The sequence below is a fragment of the Triturus cristatus genome, chromosome 6, assembly GCF_964204655.1.
Source record: "Triturus cristatus chromosome 6, aTriCri1.1, whole genome shotgun sequence".
Lineage (NCBI taxonomy): Eukaryota > Metazoa > Chordata > Amphibia > Caudata > Salamandridae > Triturus > Triturus cristatus.
Window position 1 is genome coordinate 1,666,767,112 of NC_140589.1, and position 24,878 is coordinate 1,666,791,989.

General features: G+C 44.4%; 1 protein-coding gene across 3 annotated transcripts in view; it reads right to left on the reverse strand.

Annotated features, from left to right (window-relative positions):
• UBR2 (ubiquitin protein ligase E3 component n-recognin 2) overlaps positions 1-24,878 on the reverse strand; it is a 1,393,714-nt gene that overhangs the window by 1,174,615 nt on the left and 194,221 nt on the right. For all 3 annotated transcript variants that reach the window (XM_085612829.1, XM_085612828.1, XM_085612830.1), the window contains exons 9-10: positions 20,222-20,329; positions 7,951-8,039 (exon numbers count right to left, since the gene is read on the reverse strand). In XM_085612829.1, the coding sequence (XP_085468955.1) occupies positions 7,951-8,039; positions 20,222-20,329 (197 nt within the window). The remainder of the gene's footprint in view (positions 1-7,950; positions 8,040-20,221; positions 20,330-24,878) is intronic.

Here is a 24,878-nt window from a genome sequence, read left to right on the forward strand (position 1 = left end):
CTGGGTAGTGTAATCATCTTATACAATGTGGTTCTGCCTAATTAGGAGAGCTGTAGTCTTCCCCCGTGCCTGACATATTTTGTACTCCTCCAGAGTTCTTACCAAGCTATATTGCAATACGTCTTCTCACTAGGTGGCTAGCTCTTCTTTGGAACTGTTCTGGTAGGTTCTTTAGTAGGTCTCCTACTTCCTCCCGATGTTGATAAGCATGTCTGTTCAGTAATGCTTTAGAATTAGCTATGCACCATTGGTTTGCTGCACTTCTCTCTACCTTTCTCCCCACAAGGTCCATCCTCTTGCTTTCTTTGTCTGGTGGTGGACCAACTGTGGTTGATACATTAGCTCTTTTTCTAGCTGTGGAATAATAGAGTTAGCTGGTACAGACCCTCTGATGTATATAGGGTCTTTGAGAAATGTTTGTACTTCTTCTCCTAACTTCAAACCTAGACCTATCGGTGAACCTGGGCAAGTCATACGTGATGCTGGCTGGCAATAAACCCTGTAATAATTTTTCTTACAAAATAGGTAGCCACACACTAGAAAAGGTTCAGGCCTTTTCGTATTTGGGCCTATTGTTCGATGGCTCCTTGCAATGTAAACCCCTGGTGGAGGAACGTTGTCGCAAGCTGATATCCTCTAATGGTGCCATCGCAGGCTATGGGCGTAGAGTGGGTCGATGGTCTCCCGAGCAAACAATGAATCTTTATGGAGCTATTTGCTGTTCCAAGGCCACTTATGGTGCAGAAGTGTGGGGATTTGTAAATACTCAGCAGTTACAGCGGGAGGAAAACAAAATTTTACGCTCAATTCTGAAGATACCACAGAGCACCCCTGCTGTAATAGCCCATAGAGAATTAGGGAGACCATATCTAGAAGATCTGGTCAAGCTCAGACCCATTTTGGCTTGGATGAGATCTTGGCTAAACCCGGAGGCGACCCTAAGTAGACAAATTATAAGTGACTGCATGGGAAGGGACAGAAGCTTGAGTATACCATGGCTAAAATATGTATTGACCAGTCTGGAAAACCTTGGCCGCCAGGATCTTTTCTTAAACCCATCGAGAATTGTGTCACAGGACAAGTTGGTTACAAAGAGATTATTCCTGGCCCAGAGAACTAAAAGCAGAGCAGAGGCTGAAGGGATTAAACGTAACGTGAACGCCCATAGCCTGGTAAAAAATAGGGAGGGGATGGAGCCGTATTTGTACCTTATGCATAATGCCCAGGATAGGTTTTTAATGGCGCGTTTTAGGCTCAATCTTTTACCTTACTTACTGGCCGATCCACCAGGTTTTATATCATTGATTGAGCAGAAGGGTGCCTGCGGCTGGACAACAGGTCTCCGCAGGACACCCTTCATTTTGTACTTTTGTGTCCTTTTTATTCAATGCCTAGGCGCAGATTCCTAGTAGGAATTTTAAAGCAAGCTAAAGTAGCACAAGCTAAAGATGCACTTATTTTTCTGCAAAAAGCGACCGACCCCCTGACACTTTGTAGTATTATGAATTTTATCAGAGTTGCGGTACGATTAAGGGCAACTAGAGAACCAACCTGATTGTCCTTTTAAATGAAATGTGTGGTTTAGTTTCTTTTTTACTTATGTGTAGTAGCAGTCAGGATTCTGGATAATGATTTAATAGTTTTTTTAACTGTCTGTATATGTGTGCTTTTATGATGTTTTTTAATCATCGAATAAAGAAATACTGACTGACTGACTACTTCTTCTCTCCTCTTGGTGTGACTGCCCTGCGTTTTGCAGGCTCTTTAAAGTCCTCCTTTCCCTGATCCAATACACTTGGCAGTATTGGAAGGAATTGGTTCCTTGATTGTGTTGGCATCAAAGTCTCTAACAGAAAACATGATTGGGGTTTTTCTTCCTCCAGCTGCACTCAGTAAGTTTCAGCTGCCTTTTCATTCACCTGATTGTACATCTCAATGTCATCTGATGGGGAGGGCCTCGAAGGATATGCATCCGCAGCCTCCTCAGGTGATTCAGTGTCGAGATCTTGCCATTGTAGGTCTTGAGCCTCTGAGTTCACCGAACTCATATACGTGTGTTCCTCATCTTCTCCCTCTTCTCCGAAGAAGAATTCTTCTTCGTCGTGCGGTTTGGGTGTCGTTGGAGGCTGCAATTCCTCGATGACCTTCTCCCTTTCCGTAGAACTTTTAAGCAGTATCTTGAATTTCTTGAAGCTTTCGTCAAATTCTTTTTTGAGCTGTAAAATATTTGCCATTTCGGCTTCTTTTCCATCTTGGCTGCGTGAGTTTTGGCATCGAGACCTTTGGCCTTTCTTTTCGTGAATGCTGACGCCGATCCGGCTGTCGAAGCTTGTTTTGACCTTTACTTTTCGGGGCCAAAGCGTCTTTTTCATGACCGTCTTTCGACGACTTCATTCTTTCAAGGGTCTATGCCGTGACGGAGTCCTAGTCCAAGGATCCGACGGAGTGTTTGTCTTTGGACGCAACTGCAGTCGTCGAGTGCTTCGACGCCGAAGATCCTTTTGTGGATGTAGGCTCAGTTTTTCGTGACTCGTCTAGTTTTTTTTTTTTAGGTCTACGGTTCTCTTACCTCCTTTGAAGTCTTCTTCTCAACCTCCATGTTAGACCCGGGATTACTGGTTGGCTGAGGTAGGTACCTTAGGCTAAGTAGGGACCCGCGTTCAAACATCAGGGAAAGGAAGGTCACCTTTTTCGATATCCCCGCTCACACCCTCGGTAGCTTAGCACGAGCAGCCAGGCTTTTCTTCAAGGCAAATGTGTAAAGTATTCGCAACCACGCTCACAATAATCCAATGATGACACCACAAATAGACTCCACACAAGTTTCCTAAAACGAGTATAAACTTTATGTAAAAAAATATACAATAAGACCACACAATATAAAACCAACATATTAGATTGTGTACTATTTCTCCTGGCCGGTTGTTAGGCCAGCCAGCCCTAGTCAGTTCTGGCGATATCAATGAACACTTCTAAACATTGTCCTGTACTCCTAATCACCTCATACAGGTCGTAATGATAGAATCAGGTACTTTTGCAATGTAAAAATACTGTAATGCGTAACGCAGCAATCAGACACTGCAATGAAAAGAATGCAATGCGTAACGCAACAATCAGGCGCTTTTCAAGGTAAAACAATGCAATGCATAACTCAACCACCAGATATGTCGCTGTGCAATAATGAGGCAATGCGTATACACTTAATCAGGTAATTCGTAATGCAGGAATAATACAATGCGCAATACGCTAATCAGGTAGTTCGTTATGCAGGAACAAGGCAATACGTCATACGACAATCAAGTAGTTCTTTATACAGAAATGTTGCAATTTGTAATACGTCAGTCAAGTACTCCGCTCTGAGAAATGGACTACTACGTAGTACACTCAGGCCCGATCACCGGGCCTTAGGCGGTTTCTCCACCTCCTCTTCTGACCTTCAGTCAGCCTCTCACAGTTGCCCGCAACACAGTACGATGTAATTCCAAACTGCAGCTTCGCACTCCGGCCCCGGTACCGCCACTCGCTTTGGCAATACGGGCCGCAATACGAGCCGAAGCAGAGGCTCGTGCTGGCAACACGAGCGAGAGGCAGAGAGCGTCTCCCTCGGAGCCCGCGCCCCGCCCCAGGAGTCGACACGCGTAACCTGGGAGCGCGAACCCACTCTCCTCTCCTCATCCAGCGGCTGGGCCTCCAAGCAGCTCTGTGGAATAGCAACGGCGGCTCGGGCCGGCAACTCAGCTCTTCCGGGACTGCCGGTACGGGCCGCTTCATTTGCAAAGATCTCAGGCTGCCACAAAAGCCCACGCACACAGCGACGCTGAATCTTCCTTCACTGAGTGCACGATCACTGGGCACTCTACACACAAGTCTCTGCACGAAGATCACACGCACTGCGTCGCTGAGACTCACTTTACACCGGTGCACACGTTAACACCGCAAATCCTCACGAAAGTCTTGCGGTGCACAACGCACCCGCACACAACGGTGTTGAGACTCACTTGGCTTCCGATGCACACAATGACAAGGCAAATCCTCACTAAGGTCTCACGGTGCCCAACGCACTCGCACACAACGGCGATGAGACTCGCTTGGATTCCGGTGCACACGATAATAAGGCAACTCCTTCGAGGGTCTCAGGCTAGAGAGAGCACACGCACACAGCATCTCAGACAGCCTTCTTTGGAAACTTTTGTGTTCCTGTGTTTTCGAACAGGGAGCCAGCTCACCTCAGGCCCTTGGTGATAGTTACTTCAGGACCCCGCACACCGCAAAGTCCTTCAAGCAGGGGGACACAGAACACAGCAAAATCCCTTTAGCCTTTCCTTGGTTGAAACAGCAAACTGCAGGCCAGCCCCAGATCACACAGCAAGAGCAGTCCTATCCATCAATCTCTTCAGTTGTTTCTTCCTTGGTAAAGGTCCTCTTGAGCACGAAGTAGCTACAGTCTTGTTCACACTTGAACAAGCCATTCTCCAAAGTTCAGGGGCTTCAGTTCTCTTAGTTATACCCTTCAATGGCTTTGAAGACTTTGTGCTTCAGGGGGCACTGACCCCTGGTCAAACCAGCTCTGGGTGCCTCCTTGCCAGTGACACCTTTCTTACTTGGATTAGTCGGGGTCTGGATTCTCAATCACTCAGAAGGAGATGGGCCAAATGTTTTATAGCAGCAACCCAGACCTCTTCACCTCTAAGGCTTCTCCTCTCCCTACACTCCAGAAGCAGATCAGCCTGTTGCTGTCTCAACTGGGTCAAGACATTCCCCAGATCCTATAGCTTTCAAATCCAGACAGTCAATCCACAGCCAGACAGAGACACACAGAAATGTCAGCGCACAAAAACGCAGCCACTTTCAAAAGAGTGGCTTCTGAACACACAATACAAAAACTACCTACATACAAAGATGTGTTATTACATTGTGAGTTCAGGCATACTAAACTTCACCTTTCCATCTTAAGCCTTTTGGGAGGACAGGCTGGAAAAAATATTACACAGACCTCCCATTCTGTCCTATGGGCAAGATGGCCTTTCAACAGTGAAAACGAAATGGTGATTAATTCACTGTCAGAACATGACACACACCTTAGTACATGTCCTACCTTTCACGTGCACTACGCCCTGTCCAGGGGGGACCCTAGACCTACCATAGGGGTGTCTTAGATGCACAGAAAGGGAAGGGTAAGGTCTGGCAAGTGAGTGCACTTGACAGAACAACATGGCAGTTTCACAAACTGCGCGTAGGCCCTGCAATCGCAGGCCTGAGTTCCCTTTTTAAGGCTACTTGTGTGGGTGGCACAAATAGTGCTGCAGGCTCACTAGTAGCAGATGTATTACGAGCCCTGGCACACATAGTACACTTTACTAGGAACCTTACTAGCAAGGCAAACATACCAATCATGGACAACCAATTACCATTACTTTATACAGGGAACACACACACTTTGACACTGGTTAGCAGTGGCAAAGTGTCCAAAGCAACTAAGATTGCCCAAAAAAACCATAGCGGAGGTAGAGGGAAAAAGTCAGGGGTAGTCACGCCAAGAAGTGCCAGGTCTAACACTCCACTACTGGGACGTCTATGTCCTCGTCGCCTTCTGGCCCTTCGGTGACGTTGTCCTCCTCTTCGCTGGAAAAGCCCTGGTCTTGAAGCAATGGTGGTGGCCTTGGCCTTGCATGCAATAGTTCTCTGTCTCTCACCCTCAACGTCTTTGTGATGAAGGCGGAGCACGCGTTGCAGTCGTCACTTCAGTGATCCAGCGGTAGGCACAGATTGCAGACCGGATGCTGATCTTTTTGAGCGTACTTGTGATGACTATTCTTGCAGAACTTGAACAGTGTCTTGTCCATTACCACACACAGGGAGCCCCCGGCATGCGCATTCTCAGTTTGTCGTCGAAGATTTGATGTTTTCACCTTTCGGTGGACTCCAGCTGTTTGGATTACAGTCTGGAAAGCCGAAATCTTGTACCGCTGTCCTGCAGAAGTTTTTTCCTTATTTTTAGTCGATTCTTCTCTCCAAATCTCAGGAGCTCCTTCCGTATCGATCCAGACCCAACGGCGGACAAAAAGAATCTGAAGATGGCGACCAGAGGTGGGAGCTTCCGGAGGAAGCCCGTCGACGTCACAAGAGGACACCAAATGGTAGTATGTTGACGCCCACAAACAAAAAAAAAAGGGGAACAAATACAACAATTCCAGACCTAACCACTAGATGACGGAATAATGCACAGCATGTGAATCCAGAAAAGATTCACGCTGCTAAACTAGCCATTTACTAATCTGGGCCTTAGCGTGGGTTCTACTGCTCCCCAATACTTACAGCCTCCTCAGCCCACAGACCACACCAGTGCCCTGTGGCCACCCAGTGAGACAGCGCAAGATTGGAGAAAAAGGAGAGAAGAAGTGTGTGGGGAGGCGGGAGGGCTCCCCTGGATCTCAAGGCCTCCGTGAGGGTTCCCCAGCAAGTCCTTCACTACCTCCAGGGGTGCCTTTTGCCACACGCAGCACACTTTTCTTCTTCAGGCAAAAAAATAAATAAGAAAAGTGCTAAAGCATACTATTTCAAGAGTGAAATTGGAGCTATTTAATTTTAAAATGTTGAATGCAGAGCTGCGCTAGAGTGTTTCTATCACAAATGAACTTTGCAAAAATCTGGCAGGTGGAGCCTCCATCTCACTGGCAAATGTTTTGTTGACATAATGAGGCGGATGGGATTTATACACACTGTGTTCATATGATATCAGTCAACACACTAGATGCTCTACTATTCAATCTTATGTACGTAGGGTTCCCAGCCCGACAACAGCCAACATGTCCAACATTTTAATCTATGAAAGATACAATGCTGTAGAACCAGTAATTGAAATCCATGAATATAACTCATTCAGTGGTGATGGCCAGAAGACCGCGATGCGTATTGCCTGCACTGAACAAAACGGCCAAAATTGCTAATTAATGTGTATAATGGCCACATATAACTGTTAAATGGAATGAGACACAAGTAAAGCCATGTAGCACTCTCAAAATATCAAGGAAGCCATGAGAAAGTTTAGGACCAGTACTTCAAGATGGTAGTAAGCAAACCAATGCAGTTACAAAAAGTACAAACTACGCTAGTCATATGATCAAAATTGCATGGTCAATGGTTTCAAACAAGGAATAAAAATCCAGTGGTACCATCCTACAAGCCTACCCTTATCTTGCTTTTTTCTGAGATTGTCTGAGCTGCTACGGGTAAAAGCCATTAGGCTCAAAACGCACACCCTCTAGCTTTCTCAAAGGTTGTGAGTAGGGAACTCAAAATCAATTTTGTTTTCTTTTAAGTAGTCCTGTCCTAAAGACCCTCTGTTTGGGCCTCACTAGGAAGCAGAAAAACCAAGAGTTACCCATCATTTGACCTGCTCATCAACAATTTCTTCTTCTTCAAAGAGGAACATTCTATATGATGCATCTTTGCAAGACTGCACTTTATGAGCCTGCCAGAGATGTAGGCAAAGGGTGAGGGCATACTAAACAGCCATACTTGCATTGTTGCATACAATAGGAAGTCTACCAGTCTGTACTGTTCAAAATACACTCCACCAAAAAGGCATGCCCTATGGAGGTCTGGGATGTGGCAAACCAGCCAAACCTCTATTGCTTGAAGGTGTTCCAATTAAATTACAATTTATTACAGTACACATTATAATTTTAATAAACAGTACTAATTAAGTAGGAGCAGTATAAATACTATACCAACAGGCATATTGAAAAACTGTTCATATTTAACTGCAAATAGCTCAACAGAAAAGAACTCTTGCAAAACACATCAATTTTAGCATGATTCTTGAAGAAGCGCACCAACCAAACTGTTCATACTGAATGCATGCTTCATCCTGCTAAAGCAAAGGCTTCTCTGGGCTAACTGGTCAACGTATACTTAAGTTTATTTTCTATTTCAAATAAAAATACTTACTTTTGCAAAACGCACAGCAAAAAGTTTTTTGTATTTTAAATCCATCAGAAGACTACTCATAAATAGCTGATGATACATGCTTCGAGCACCTGAAAGAGAGAAAATCTCTTTAGTGACCATGCAATGGTATTCTTTACAACATGTTGTCTTGCTTTTCTCTAGGCGTTGCTATATTTAAGGTATGCTCTTTGATTTTACAGCTAAACTGCTTAGTTTAAACAGTACTGACTGTTCACCAGTATTGCCTGTGTTCAGATTGCCACTGAATCGACAACATATGTTTATTTACACGGGCTCATAGTGCACATTCAACCCCAGGGTATCAGCATGCTGTACATAAGAAAAGAAAAAGTGTTTCATCTTAACATCATGCTGTACCCAAGCAAAATAACTCCACAAACGGACAGAGGGAGGAGAGGAAGCAAGGACAAATCAGGGTTTAAGTAGGAACTAAGAACAGGAACGACTGCTTGAGGAAGTCAGGATAAAACTGAAGGCATAAATACAGAAGCTAGCAAACCAATGTTACTGGATGAAAAAAAATGGAAAGAAAGGGAAAAGTGAAGGCAAATCAGAGAGAAGACGTTCAGGGGAGACTCAATCCTGTTTTTTGCAAATGATCACTGGATTTGGTGGCTTTCAAGGAGGAAAATGTTTTGTCTTTTTATAAACAATGAGTAGAGATTCAGACTGTCAATGTTTCACCACAGGTGAAGTCTAAACTCATGTGGCAGCTCCTATTGAGTTTCTTGTGGCTGTTCTTCAGGTGTTGAATTTCCTGGTTTCAAGTGTAACGTTCCATACGGTTTTTAAGCAGAGTTTATTGCCAGAACTTTCGAGCAAGAATCTTAAATTGAAAATGTGTTACTTAACCTGTAATTCCAGTTCTCAAGCTAGATAACTTTCATAAATAAACATGCTTGAATCATTCCCCATCCTCAGGCTGGGAATCCCCTGCAATTTTAAACAGCAGTAAAAACTGTTAAAATGGCCATAGGCACAACAACGTTAACAAACAAACACTCAAAGGTGTTTATGTAGTAGCAACCCAACCCTCAGCTAATGAGGTGGATGTGATAAGTGCCCTACTCAACTGGAGGCTACCGTAGCTCAGATTTCATAAAACAAGTGTGAAGGATACATATAATAGAAAGAGAGCCTCTGACCAGGGAAGAAGGAAAGGTTTATGCTAATTTACACAAGATACCAATAGTGAGAAACTGGAGTTAGAGGGAAGCAACTCCTATACAGGATTGAATGTGATAAAAGGTCATCATATATAGTGAAAGTCCAACAGGACTTTAGGCATGAACCGGTGGTTGGTGCACTGCTGATGTTATCCTTTGTGAAGTGAAGGTATGGTTCTTTATAGTGAAAGCTTGAAGCTCTCCAACTCTCCTTGCTGAGGTGAGAGTTAGCAGTAATGCAATTTTACATGATAGGAACTTGAGATGTGCTTTATGGAAGTACTAAAGGGGTGGCAACATCAGTTGACCAAACAATGTATTCAGCAACAATAGTACTGGAGAGAGTCTCACTGGTGAAAAGTGCAGAAAAAGTCCATCAAAAATTATTTGAGGATTGTAGGAGTAAATGACGACGCATCATTGGCTGTCCACCAAAATCTTGACTTTGAGGCCAAGCAAACTCGGTTTGAGCACTATTTGATACTTTCTTGGACAAGGTACAGGAAGTGCATGGGGGTTAAGACATTCATCCATCCACCAAACACATGCTAAGTCCTAAATTGTTGTAGACAGTGTCCTTGTGCCAGTATTTCCCTGCAGTCCACAGGGATGCTGACGTGTCAGTTTGAGTGACTTACGGTCAAGGTGGAAAACCTGTCAATTGTGTCTGGAGAGGAGCTTTGGATGGCTCCTCAACTCAATTGAGGGTACTGTCACAGTCGCAGCACCACAACTGCAACAGCCACTGTGGGACAATCTGTATTAGTAACCAGTGATCTGCACTGACCGCTATGAGCACTCTGGGAATGAGGATAAAAAGCAGAAAAGTGTAAGCGAAGATGCTTGCTCATGTGAAAAAGCCCTAGGCCAGTGTGTCAAAAGGGGGTGAAACACATGCTGGCTGCACACTACGTAATAATGGTTGAAGCAACTCAACATGAATAAAGAAGCATTATTTTTCTCTATATTGTATTTGTGCTTTTTTATCAACTTTTGAAATATTGTGCCTCGTATTCCAAATGGTATTAAGTGAACGTACATTTATGGGCGCTGGCATTTCCAAACCTTTGCAAACACTATAAACCCACCAGTGGACAAGGTTGCCTTAATCAACAGCATGGAAATGAGGGAGCACATCAAGATGGAAATGTGTCCACACTAAATTAGGCCACTTAGAAAAACTTCAGGGTACAGGGGCTCCTTCACTTGCACTTATTTAGTGATTAGCTAGGGAGTGTTAGATTTATGAAACTGCTGTTGGATTCAACAACTGCCCCTTGCACCTCGGAACTCTGTCTTGTCTTCTAAGTAGCACTGCGACAACTATCTCTTTGGACTGCACAAAGTTCTTTACAAATCTTGAGGGAACGTTTGTTTCGGTTCAGTGCCTCAAGATATGAAGCTTTAACGATTCCCCTGGCTCAAGCAAGATAAAGATCCTTACCATTGACAAGTTGACAGTTTACTACAATGTACATGTCGCTAGAATGATTTTTGGGTATTTTTTCAGTTTCTGTAGAATGTTGCCATTCATGTGAAATACATGTAAAATGGCATTCAATTGAAATTGATTTAACTGCACAAAGAAACAGTAGTCTTAAAAGAGCAGTCACTTGTAGGAGACTGTAGAACACCCAAGAGAGCCTCAGATTGACAAGACAAGCTTTGTGTCTAAAACCGGACTGTTGAATGTGCCTTCCCTTACACCTCCACTCTGGTACACCCCTCTTCCCCGTCAGTATCAAGCATAGTCTAGGACATGTTCAGCAGTGTTGACAGGAAAGGAGAGTGGTGGATTTCATGTTGTTCCTACAACAACATTCGGATCTACAGGTTAATGGTAACAGACGCATTTATCAAGACCACATTTTATGGATAGTAAATATTGGGGCCCTTATCTACCGCATTTGTTGCAACCTCCCCTGAAATCTTTGGAACGCCTGGAGCCATGAGGGAAAGTAGAGGGAGCATATCTTTATTACAGGGCTCTTTGTGAGCATGCCGCCTCCATTTCAGTCGAGATACTTTGCAAGACGTAGTCCGCACGTTTTCAGAACAAAAAAATCTAAAGAACAACAACGGTCATTCCGGCCTTACCACCGACATTTCTCTGCACAAAGGGTTCAAACCCTTCATTGGCAGTCAAGCAGGTCGCAACAATATCAGTGGCCGTACCAGTCGCAACACAAACCACAGAGAGGTCGTAACTCTCAACAAACGAACAAGGGAGGATGGCAACCCACTACTGCATAACCCTGAATCTCCTTCTTACCCCTCTTCTGTTACCCACTCCGGTAGGGGGAAGCATTGCAAATTATTTGACAGAGTGGCAAAACATTACAACAGATGCCTGGGTCTTGAATATTGTCAAAGATGGCTATTGTCTCCGATTCACTTCCCCACTACCTTCCTTTCCTCTGAAGATATCCACATCTTACCTCAAACTCTTACAGGAAGAAGAAATTCAGGATGCTGGCCTTACACCAAATTTAACCTCAACTTCAAAAGGTAGACTGGCTCTGTTCTATAGATCTACACGACTCCTAATTACATATTCCGATCACAAAGTCCCATCGAAAGTTCCTCAGGTTTGTCGTGGGACATAACCACTACCAATACGCGGATCTCCCATTCGGCCTCTAGTCAGCGCCCAGAACATTCTCCAAATGCATGGCAGTGGTGGCAGCGCATCTTCGGAAACAAAAAATCTTTGTATATCCCTACCTGGACGATTGGCTGATCAAAGCATCCACATTCACAGAAGCCCAAGCAAGAGCATTTCCTACGGACGTGCGATCTGCTCCATCGCTTGGGTATACACGTCAGTGTTCAAACATCCACGTTATATCCAGTTCAGACTCTACATTACTTAGGAGCTACCACCGATACGTTGCAGGAAAAGGGGTTTTCTCGGAGGAACGACTGTTAGGGTATCCATCCTCCGAAAATCAATCTTCAGCGGATAACTCATCCATCAGCACACATAGTCTCCTCTCACCTCGATGGCCTCCTGCATATTCCTGACTCCCAATGCTCGCCTTCACATGCGTCCTCTCCAAGAGTGCTTGGAGGACTAGGGGAACCAGTTCTCCGGGCACTGGGAGGACAGGATCCCCCTCTCAATTTATTCCGTGGAAACTCTACAGTGGTGGTGTTCCCAGAAGAATCTCCTAAGAGGAATGCCTTTCCACCAACTTCACCAACACAGACCTTGTTCACAGATGCTTCACTGCTCGGTTGAGGAGCCCACATGGATCACTCACAGATACAGGGACTATGGTCCCCCAGAGAATAGAAATATCATATCAACCTTCCTGAACTCCGAGCAGTACACCTGGCACTCAAGGATTTTCATCCTTCATTCACGACCAGCAATCTGCTTGTTCAAACAGACAATACAAGTCCTTTCTAAATCCTACTATTTTAGCAAAGTATCTTCAGTTTGTGGGGCACACCTTCTATAGATCTGTTCGGTGCAGAAGAAAACAAAAAATGCAGCAACTTCGTCTCCAGATTATACCATCCAAGGTCTCTAGGGAATGCCCTATGGGTCAACTGGTCGAACAAATGTTTCTACGCTTTTCCAACAATACCATTAATACCGACAGTCCTGCAGAAACTGGCTTCCACAACAGCCCAAATGATACTCATCACTCCAGAATGGCCGAGACATCTGTGGTTTCCGGACCTCCTTCACCGGTCTATCTGTCCACATTTCAGACTGCCTTGCAGACCGGATCTCCACACGAAGTTCAGAGGTCAAGTGCTACACCCAAGCCTTTCATCTTTGAGTTTGGCAGCATAGCTCCTGAGGTAGAACAGTATGGTCATTTAAACCTGTCTTAGGACTTTATGGACATTCTAAAAGAAGCAAACCGACCATCTACACGAACAGCTTATGCTTTTCAATGGAAGCAAATTTGTATTTGGTGCTCTTCCAACCAATTTGATCCTAGGTCTTGCCAGGAAGAAGTTATTCTCCCTTATTCATTATATCTTGCCAAGTCTGGCCTTCAACACTCCTCAATCGGAGTCCACTTGTCTGCTCTTACCGCATATAGGAAAAATCTATCACAAATCTCTATTATGACGTCCTCGTCGACGTGGGAGAGCTAGGAAAGAATTTCCGCGGAATGCTGGCCCAGGGGGTATTCAAAAGGTGAGGAATCCACAGGCAGATGTATCCATCAGAATATCGCTTTACCCACATTTTTTCCAAACCCTTCGTCTCCAGCAGAGAGGGCTCTCCATACGCTGGATGTGAAAAGGGTGTTAAAATTCTATTTGGACAAGACTAAGGCCATTCGCAATTCACAACAATTGGCCCAGTCCACACAGGTTTAACGACTTCTAAACAGTCAATATCTAGGTGGATTGACGCTTGCATTCTCTGCTGCTATCAACTAGCCAATAAATCCCTTTCTGGTAGGCCCAAAGCTCACTCTACCAGGAGCAAGGCAGCTACTGTTGCCCTAATGAGGAATATTCCTTTAGTGGATATTTGCAAGGCAGCTACATGGCGGTCAATCCATATATTCACTAGGCATTACTGCCTGGACACTGATGTCAGAACGGATGTGCTAGTAGAACAGGCATCCCTCAGAAATCTAGTCTCTTAACAGGGTTTCACATTGGTAGTTTTCTGTCTACTCCACCGCCTTAGGGGGATGAGCTTGCTATTCTATTCATCGCTTTTGACTATACATGGAAATCCCCTACGAGAGAAGGTATGGTTTCTTACCTGTAATTCTAGTTCTCTTCTAGTGGTATTTCCATGATAGTCATAAGCAGCCCTCCCTCCTTCCCGGTGGAGTGGACACACAATCTCATGCTCCATTATTATTAGCTTACTATGGCCTTCAAGAAGAACTGAGGTAACTGCCTCTGGCTGAGCAGGATGGGATATTGGCGGTCTCTCTGCTCTTAAAAGCACAGCTTTCTTTTTCTACACTTATAATGAAAGCCTATGGGCTACAGGGCCAGGCACTCTTTAATATCTGTCTTTTCATAGCAAAAGAGTTTGTGATGGTTCTTTTTCTGTGCCATTGCAAAAAAGTTATAATGAGAGCATATTTAATCACAGTCTCTTCTTTTGTCATTCCAAGATGAAGAACTCTGACCACTGTAGCCTACCCTTAGGCTGCATTATGACTAAGTGAATTTTCAAGGCCTTCCCGACGAAAGGCGAACTTCGTCATGTAAGAACATATTTTGGATAAAGTGCTCTGGGGTCCCGCACATGGGCGGGGCTATTCATCGCTTATGCCTATACATGGAAATCCTCTATGAGAGAACTGAGCTATTGTGCAATCTAGGGGCAGAAGAGACCACGACATGCCCACCTCATTGGCTGAAGTCTGGGTTGATTCAAATGAGGTGGATGTGCTACTAACCTAACACGGTTCTTGAACCTATGGCCATTTCACTGCTGTTTAACATTACCAGGGATTCCCAGCCTGACAAATGCAGTAATTCAAGTGTGTGAATCTTTGATCAAATGCTGGGGTACTTGGTTTATAGAGACAAAGTTTTGCAGTAGAAAACAGCCATTCTGAATTAGCTCTAGCTTCGAGTGGAAGCTAGAGCAGGTTTCTGAGAACCAGGGTTATAGCCTCATATTATGTGGTACCTGATAAAGAGTTGGGCACCAGAGAGCAGGACAGCTTTGACTGGAGCCAAAAAGTGGGCAAGTAAGCCAGGTAGGACGGAGCTGCTGATGTCCATTTTGGATAACAGCAGAGACCGCACCATCTGTCAAAAGTCAATAGGATGAAGGAACGGACTAAGCTTTTCAATGTAAACAGAGTTGCTCGGACTTTAGAAGCCACAAACTCCACATGGGGGGTTCGAGTAGGATGTGAATCAGTTTACAGGCCTAATGCTTTAACTACCTTGTTAGGTAGAGAATTGATTTTGTTGCTTCCAAGTGCAGATTAAGAGGTGTTCAGTTTTCTAACAATTTAGCTTTAGGTCTTCAGCCATCCAGTCTTGAATTTTCACTGAGCTGACTTTACTGAGGTGAAGTCTTCAGTAAATAACACCTCTAGTTAAAGTTGAGTAAAATCTGCACATTAGTGAATAGCTGCACCTGATCTCTCCATCAGAATTCTCAGCGGTTCCATGTAAAGATTGAACAGTACTGAAGCTAGAATGGAAGCCTTGGGAGTTCTACACTACACAGGTTGATTCTGGATGGCAACTACTGGTTCATACTATTTGTTTTGGTTGATGACAAAAGAGGTAAATGATCTAAGGACCTCACCGCCGATGCCCCTGCAGGCTTCCAAGGATGTGTAAAAGCTGGCAGTGATCAATCACGTCAAGAGCTGCAGTAAGCCCCAGAATGTCAAGCATGCATGGTGATCTGACATACAGTGGATATCATCAAGGTTCTAGGGTGACAGCTTCCCTACTACAGCCATTATCATACCTCAATTAGTAAAGGACAAGGAGATTGCTATCTTCAATGTGCATGTTCAAATGGATAGCTTTTGCTAGCCAGAAGATGCTACTCATAGGTCGATAGTTGATTAGGTTTTCAGAATCAATTTGAAGATTTTGTTTTGCAAAATTAGTGATTTACCCGATCCTTAAGAGTCTGGGAAGGTGTCTTGATTAAGGAACAAGATATTGGCATCACAAGCTGGAAAATAAAGACGTCTCTTTGATGATGATTAAACGAATTAAATTACACTGGTAGAAGCTAGGGATTAGCTCTTGGATGATGGGGGTTAAATTTGTTTTTCATTAATTGGGTAAAAAGATTCCACTTTGTTCAATCCAACATTACTGCACGAATGAGAAATTGTGCCTTTGTCAGCTTGTTAAAATTACATTGGCACCATAGCCACATTGGCACCATAGCCACAGGATAACTGCAGTGACCCTATGTTATAAGTACAAGTTCACGCCATTGACAGTTAATAACTGAATTTGAAGAAATAATAACTATTAAAAAGGCTTTCATGCTACAGTTAAAAGTCAAACTGTGCTAGTGTATTAATATCTAAGAGATAAATATACAAAAATTGAGAAGTCAACCAGAAGATATTAGTTAAGAGATGCCACCACACAAAGTGATCTTTCTAAAAAAAAAAAAAACAACCACAATAGTTGATTAAAACCCCCAAAGTAAAGTTTTTTAAAATGAAAATTCTACTTTGCTCAAACTTCAAAAGTGTCACCGTTTGCCAGCTATAACATCAGCTCCAGGAGAAAGGTTTCTCAAAAATGAGCACTGACAATGTCAATAATTTTTTAGTCAGCGCACATACAAAAGTGTTTTGGGAAAAGTTCATCAGTCACACAAAAATATGGACTGAAAGGTCTGTTGCTGTCACATTGCTAAGTCCATTCAGACGTCCATAGGGAATGAAATAGGAGGACACTTCAATTTCATCCTCTTTGCAAGCTTAGTGTACCTAAACAATGCTGCTGAGTGGTCTTTAAAAACACCAAGGACTACCAGCCTTCACAAACTGCCCAAGAAATCCCTTGGAGCAGAGGAGTTATTCCCCTGCAGACGGACGGCACTGCAACTGGAGTCCGGTACACCAACGTGCAGCTCCCCAGCCCGACCAGTGCAGCAACCAACCAGGAAGAGGTATTCAAGCTCTGGAAGGTCAGATCTGTCTCTCCACCATGTGTGGAGGCACCAGGATCGACCGGAGCTGTGCAGTACCAACCCCTGGGGTAACGGACACCCTGCAGCCAAAAGACCGACTTTGAAGAGCCCAATCGGGACTCCAATTGTACCAGAGCCCAGCAGCTGCTGAGGGGCATCAAGACCCCTGAGAACCACTCGAGAATGGCCCGCAGTCCGGAATTTGCCCCTTCCAGCTGTAGGACACTGCAGCGAGGAGCACCTTTACGAACTGGGGCTGCCCAGCCTACCTGCTCGGCACCCAGCCCGTCCGGTCTGGGTAATGACGAACTGGCTGTGCTCCCTTGTCACTAAGGCCCTTGCGACCTTAGCCCCCATTTGGGAGTCTTCGGACTTGCCTGCAAGTTCCCTTGCACAGACTAACTTAAGGGGGCCCGCCTTCCCCGTAGTGCATCAGCGACCAACTCCACCATCTCCCTGCTCCCGGCAGAATACAGGATGCACCCGACAAACTGTTGGGAAAACCTGGGACCTTGGCTTCCAGCTACTCTAAACCAGGAAGGTGAACCCCTACAACTGTCTGTGCTGTGTGCTTAACCTACCTGCTTTTTCCTTCCATAGAATTTTTATGGTGCGTAATTGCGCTGGAATTTGAATTATTCGCTTATCTTTGAAAATTCCTAAGAAATACAATACTTAACTTTGAACGTAGTATTTGGTTCGAAAATATATATTAAAAGAATTGTTATTTTTCTAAATTGGTCTCAGATTTATTCTTTCAGTGTGTCTCATTTATTCTCTCTGTGAGTACAACAAATGCTTAGCACTACCCTCTGATAAGCCTAACTTCTTGCCCACACAACCACAAAAGAGAGTGTTAGCATTATCTACTTCAGCCTCTGTAAAACCAAATGGAGACTCCCTGTACTCTCTGCATGGTGTACTTGTTTTAGTACACTATATAGAGAGCCAGCTTCTTATACTTATGCTTGTACACTTGTTGTATTAGGGGAATGCTTGCTCTTAAGTACATTTTTAAAGATTAACATGAACATCCTGTGATTCTGGACAAATCACTTAATCTCCCCTTGCCTAACAAAAATGAATGTGTCCTCATGTAATGCAACTGGTGCTATGTAAAGCGCTCTGATACCCGATTCGGGGCAAGTTCGCGCTATATAAAACTCTAGGGAAAGTTATCTTTTAAATTTAAAAAAATGTTATACTGCTGCAACCCAAAAAATCTAACTTTAGTAGAAAAAAAATAGGAGTGGTTTGCGAAGGACTGCACTGAACCTTCTGGAAAATCTCTGCCAGAGGTGGGGGGCTGGGAAGAAGTGGCGAGACTTGCCTTGGTGTTGGTGTGTGTGGCAGTGGTGATGGAGAAGGTGGGGGTGGTAAAAGTGGAGAAGGTGGGGGTGGTAAAAGTGAAGCAGGCGGTGTCCGCTTTGGTGTGTTAGGCTTGCAGTTGAGCTGGATAGGGTATTAATTGGTCCCTGCGCTTCTTAAGAACTGTGTGCCAAGGAGATTCAATACTAGAATTCTTCTTCGAAAGACACCCTCCTCTTCTATGGGATAGAAGGCAGCGCGGAAGCCGGCCTTGGCTGCAGAGACATTGCTGAAATCCGGTCTCTCTCCAGATAAATGAAGAGAAGCTTCTGTCGGGGATCAAGCTCCTCAGCCAATCTCTTGAGGATGGAAGCCTCAGAGTTTTAGGAGGTTGGCTCTGTGTAGGAGGTGGGTTGGCGTGTGTGTGTGTGGGGGGGAGTGGGGTCTGCCTTAAATTTCAGTTCAAACATTGGCTTTGGTGTTTTCGGCTGGTTGCCCTTCAGCCAAGGCGACTCAAAATAGGTCGTTAAGGGTGTCTTGACTCCACAGCTTAGAAGCCTTCTTTTTAGCCAGTTTGGGGTTCAATACCAGATTCCCTCAGAAGCAATGCTCTACCTCAGAGTAGGCCATTTGTGAGAGTGTTTTAACCCATGGCTGGGGGCAGTATTCACAGACCTTGGAATTTTCTTTGTATGAGGTACACCTGACGTTTACTCTGAAGGGTGTACCTCATCTTCCTCAGAGTCTTGTAAAGACACTATCACGGGACTGGGAGTGTATTGAGTTAGTGGCATGCCGGAAGTGCCTACCACCTCTTCCTCAACATAGAGGGTATTCTGCTCACCAAAGAGATCTGTAGTATCAGATAGCAACTCACACTGCATGCTTATGTGCACCCAGCATCTTTCTCTCTGGTGCCACAATGTCTTCTTGTACTGGAAGGCAAGACTGCAGGTGCACATCAACTCCTCATGCCCAGGGCACAGACACAGGTCACATACCTTATGGTGATAAGTCTAAGCGTATTCTGCATTACAGGGTGGGCAGAAACAAAAGAAAGTCTGCTCCATCTGCAGAAACTTTCCGACGCCAAGTGCTCGGCAATTTAAAGGAGACCGGACCTAGTGGTGGGCAAGTTGTATGCGTGGATTCATGGTGCAGACAGCAAACACTATTGTTGTTTTTCGTTGGAACCGATGAACCGAAGCAGGGCTCAAGTCACCGTGAGCAAGCGCATCTGAGCCGTAGCCTAACATGTTCAAATCCGATGACGGAAAAAATACTACAAGGGTGAAGTCCATGCCCGTGTGCATTGGGGACCTAGGGAGTAGTCAGCCCTCATCCTATGAATGAAAGCTTCTTCGAAGTAAAACAACTTGCAATGTCCGAGCCCAACACTAGATGGCATGAGAATGCAAAGCATATGTATCTATAGCCACTCCTGCTACAAACAAAAATATTTCAAAACACAGAACATTTCATATGAAACAAGACATATGTGTGCTTTATGAAGAAAAAAACCTAATGTAAAGTTTCCTACGGTAAGGTCAGAAAACAAATATCCTTTAGGCATACAGAATATAATTCTTAAGAGCAGACTAGAGTTTCCTAATCCACATGTGGCGCAAGGCGAGAAGGTCTGCCAGCTAGAAGGTGCTCCCAGTGCTCTGCTATCTAGGCACAAAGGGTCAGAAATTGCTTACCATCTGCAGCTTGGGGTGGTTAAGGAGACCACTGACCAGCAAAGAATGAAGAAAACAACTTTCCAAAGAAAAATTAAGCAGAGCTCTGAGGATTCCCTATTAGTTTGAAATGGAGTACAAAGTTTGAGCAGCTGAGACTCCGTAAAGAACTGGAGCAGAGCCTATCCACCTAAATGGCCAGTTAGGGCCATACAATCAGGTGGATAGACTGCATAATGTCTATGATGTTTCAGTGTTATGCCATAGCACACTGGGCACTAATGTACTAATATTGACTACCAAGGATTCCAGGCCTGACAAAGGAGAATATTCAAGCATGTGAATCTATGAAAGATCCAGTCTGGGGCTCTGAATGTAACCCAGTTGAATATTTTGCCTTCAGTTAATTAATAAGGTGCAGCTATGATCTACAATAAATATTTTAGTTCAAGGATCCAATGAAACATCACCTTTCCACAGCTTGGAGTCGCACAACATCAGCCTGTCCACAAGTGAAGAATTTTCTCCATCAGGTCCTTCTTGCAAACCAACTTGACACAATATTCGTCTGAGACCATCTTGTAAAAATAATCAAATGGAAACACATTTTACAAAAACGTAACTAGTAATACAAAAAAGATCACACATAATACGTCAAAGTCAGCAATTCCCTTTATAATCCCCATATAAAAACAGTGTGTCTTAGTAAAAGTAGAGCTGTGACATCTGTAGTCACCCATAATAGCGAGATGACGTAGCTAGTTAACTGTAATAACTTATTAAAGTTGAGTTGTGACACCATAATGCTTGCTACCAGAGCCAGCAGCCAACGTGAAAAGCAGGTCACAAAACATAATTATAGCTGCAATTTAAGCAAAGAAAACGAGGGCTGCATTTTATTCTTCTAATCTGTGTTTCTAAAATGAATAGTGATCACCACGAATAAGAAATTTATGGCGATATGTTTATTTTTTGCACACATTCGGTCATTACAGGAAAGGGAGAATTTTGTTCCATGTTTCTAAACACTGGAGCATTCCTTATTTAAAATTTGACTTGCATTAAATTGATTCTAATGTCTTTTTTGCAACAAAATATGAAATGGTTTTTGGTGCATTCAATTGCATACTACAGATTCGGCTTTTATTCTTCATGTCTGCAAACATAATATTGTCTCTTTCACATGAAAGAGAAATACACCAATCATTTAAGCGATTTGTGGGAAGAGCGATGGTGTGACCATGTGTTATAAAGAATAAAATACACTCTGAAGTACATCAAAAGGATATTGCAAGTTACTTCGGAGTTCCATGACCTTATAGCCACTTAGCCTATATTTGGTCCTCTATATGGCCATTGATCTCCTCAGTGGCTTGCAATATCATATTAATATGTGTCAGGGGGAGCTTTATCCCAAATATAAAGGCAGAGTACTAGAGTTGCACAGTCTGAAAACACACCATAGACATTACTTTTGGAACTTTGTGGTTCTGCAGCCATAGCAAAACCTGCATAATTAGTAGCATGTCTCATTTTAAAGTATAATTATCTACTTACATCAGCAAAGAAACATGTTTTCGACCTCTAGAGTAAAGTTAAACAAATAACAGCACTAAAAATTTGCAGATGTTAAGCACACAGTACCAGTGTACAAACAATATGTTAATTATTGCACACCCCAATCAGAGATGTTTGGCGGTTTCTCGATGGGCTTAATAATAACAACACGGATTTAACCCGTTTGTGGGCAAGGTCATGGTACGACCATTAAACGTCATAAAATACCCTCTGTAGTACACTAAAAGGATACTGCAAGTCACCTGAGAGTTCCATGACTCTGCCATTGGCTTCGTCCCTCTAAATGGTTAGAGAACTCCTATGAATTGTAATACCATTAAAATGTACAGCAAGGGCTACTCTATCCCATATCTAATATATGGGCACCTGCAATCTCTGTATAAAAGCCCATCTCTTTTTTCCTTATTACAGTGGAACTGTAATATCTCTAGTCACCTGTCATAACTAAACAACAGATGCTTAACTGTTATATGTTATTACGGTTGAGTTATGACATCATAAGGAATGCTGCCAGCAGCCAAGATGGAAAGCAGTCACAAAACATAATCACACCAGCAGTGTAAACACAAACGAGTGCTGGTTAAAGTGAACAGTGATCAGCGGAAAGTGTTAGGTTAGTTTTTTTCAGGCTAGAATTCGTTACAGGAAAGACAGAATCTCTCTGCATGTTTCTACACATAGAGGAGCTACAACATTTGGTGTCTAGTTGCCGCCGCCAGAGACCGTCTCTGTGAAGTGTGTCTCGATATCGAGCGGCGATGAGCCACCATCGACAGAATCCTCGTCTTAGTATGGCTCGATGTATAACTGTGATGGACAGCCATCAACGGAATTTCTATCAGGTGTACCTGCTTTGCGTTGGCAGGTGAAGACCCGCTGTCAACGGGAGCTTCTACATGACAGAATGCGTTGATGTCGAGAGACGACGATGGGTCTTCAGACGACGTGAGTTTCGACGGCTTGAGATTGCGTTTTGTGGTTGAAGGAGATCTTTCGGGTGTAGAACTTCCCAACGCCAGTCATCGATGTTTAGTCACCGACAGCGGTTTTGCGGGCGAAGAGTGCCTCGTGGCTGAGTGTTTTTCGATGTGGTAAGAGGTTTATTAAAGGAATTTTCAATGTACAAAGGTGATTTTGAGCCCTTAACATGGGCTGCGTAGATATATGTATATACATATATGCCTATTAAGTACATGTTTTATGCTACACACACACACACACATATATATATATATTTTTTCCTTCAATATGTGCTCTAGGGTCCCCGCACATAGGCGGGAATATTCAGTGCTTATGACTATTGATGAGGATCTTCTAGAAGAGAAGCTGGTAGTTCTAAGCCTGTGGCACAAGAGGGTAGGGAGGGGTGAGTTCTTACAGGAAGCTGAGGGGGGAGTAGGGAACAGCACGGAACCCATAGGGAGGGCCACCACGACCATGGAGCTAATCGAGAAGGGCAATTCCCGAGGACTGGATATGGCTGATCACAGGATACACTGAAATGAAGAGGGGCTCCCTTAACAATTCTATTGTGGGATGTTAATGGCCTGGGGAGCAAGCTGAAACTGGGTATAGTGACCAAATACCTGGCAATTGTGTGTTTCTCAACCAGGGGCTCTATCGGCTCCTGGCCCACGGTGGATTTTCCAGGTGATAGAGGGGAGTGGGTGTGTTGGTGCATAAGTCGCTGCCCCTGCAGATTATTAGCACATGGGTGGACCCCCAGGGATGCTATGTGCCGGTGATTGGCAGTTGGAATGGCATGGAGTTGGGGGTGGCCTCCTGGTACCTCCCACCAGGGCAGCAAGGGGAAGGGTTGGTGAAGCTCGGCGAATGGGTAAAAAATGCAACAGATGCCATGCTACTGGCGGGGAGGCCCTTAGCTTGATTCTTATTGGGGACATGGACCGATCGACTAGCTATGAGATCCCTGGATGGAGGACACCCATGTGGGGGATTTCTTGGACGCGACTGGGCTTGGTGATTTATGGACGGCCCATAATCTCCAAAGATGACAATACTCTATTCCTCAAATTCCATGGGGTCGATGTCCAGGTTGGGCTATCTGTTGGTGCTGCACTACTAGGTGGAGCATTTGGGAGCACAGAATGCCTGCCACGGGGATCTCAGACCATGGCCCAGTGATAACATCACTCCGGACAGGACTGCCCAGAGACTGGACCCTGGGGAAGCGACAGATAAGAACACAAAGGATGTTATAAGGCAAGCAACCAAACACTACTATAAAGACATTGCAGGGATGGCAAGCTCCAGGGCAACAGTTTAGAAGGCATACAAAGCGGTACTTAGGGAGATCTGATAGCCCACAGCACACTGAAAAAGCGGAAAAGGGAGAAATCATGCAGGGAACTGGAAGAAATGCTGGTATGAGGGGAGGCTGAATACGTGTCCAGGCGCTGGGACTAGAAGCACCAAGGGAGACATACCGGAGTCTGACCCAACAGGAGGCGAGGCAGCACTTTTTATTATTTTATTATTATTATGGAATTTTATAAAGCGCATGGTTACGCACCTCGGCGTGTCCCCGCGCACTTCAGAAATAAACAGGAAAGCTGGTATGAAATGGGAAACAAAGTCAGGAAGCTGCTGACCTGGTTGGCCAAAAAGGAGGAGGGCCAAAGCTGGATATACAACGTGTCCACCAAAGGCGGATCCCGAATGGAGAATCTGGGTGAAGTAGCACAAGCCTTTGCGAACTTGATCACTTGAGAGGGGTTTACCACTCAAAATTGGGAGATAACGTGCACATAGCGAAGTGTGTTAGGGACCTTCCAGGTCCCCACTTAGAGAAGGAGGTGAGTAGGGCCCTAGAAGTGGAGATGGCTAAATAAGAAATCTCAGAGGCAGTGACCCAACTTTAGAGGCAGTGACCCAACTTTAGAGCCGGAAAACTCGAACAGGTTCCAAACAGACTTTTTCCAAGGATGTGAAATCCCACATAATGGTCCCCATGAAAATTATGTTTGATGAATCACGAAAGGAAGGAATCCTACCCATGGGCTTGAGGCAGGCCAACATAGTCCTCAATCACAAGGATGGAAAGCAGAGGGAAGACTTTGCCTCTTATAGGCTGACCTCCTTGCTAAATATAGAAACCAAGATCCTGGCCAAGGTGCTGACATCCAGGCTCATGAAGGGGATTTCACAATACTAGCCCCTGATCAACCAGGCTTCATACCATATAAAGTTACCAGACATAACCTTCAATGCCTGTTTGGTTGTCTGGCCCAGAGAGACCAGGTTAGTAAACTGGCGTTGCTGATATCACTACATGCTTAAAAGGCTTTTGACCCAGTGAAATAGCTTCACCTGATGGCAGTTCTGCAGAAAATGGGCTTTGGACCGTTGTTTTTTTAAATGGGTCAGGCTGTTATATCAGAAACCACTGGCCTGGGTCCGCGTGAACAGGGCAAGGTTGAGGGAATTAGGGGCCAGATGTACGCTAAACTTAATGTACAACAGTGTCTCAGACACTGTTTGCAATATCCAATGGGGTCGCACATTGCATGCCTCATGAGTATTAATGAG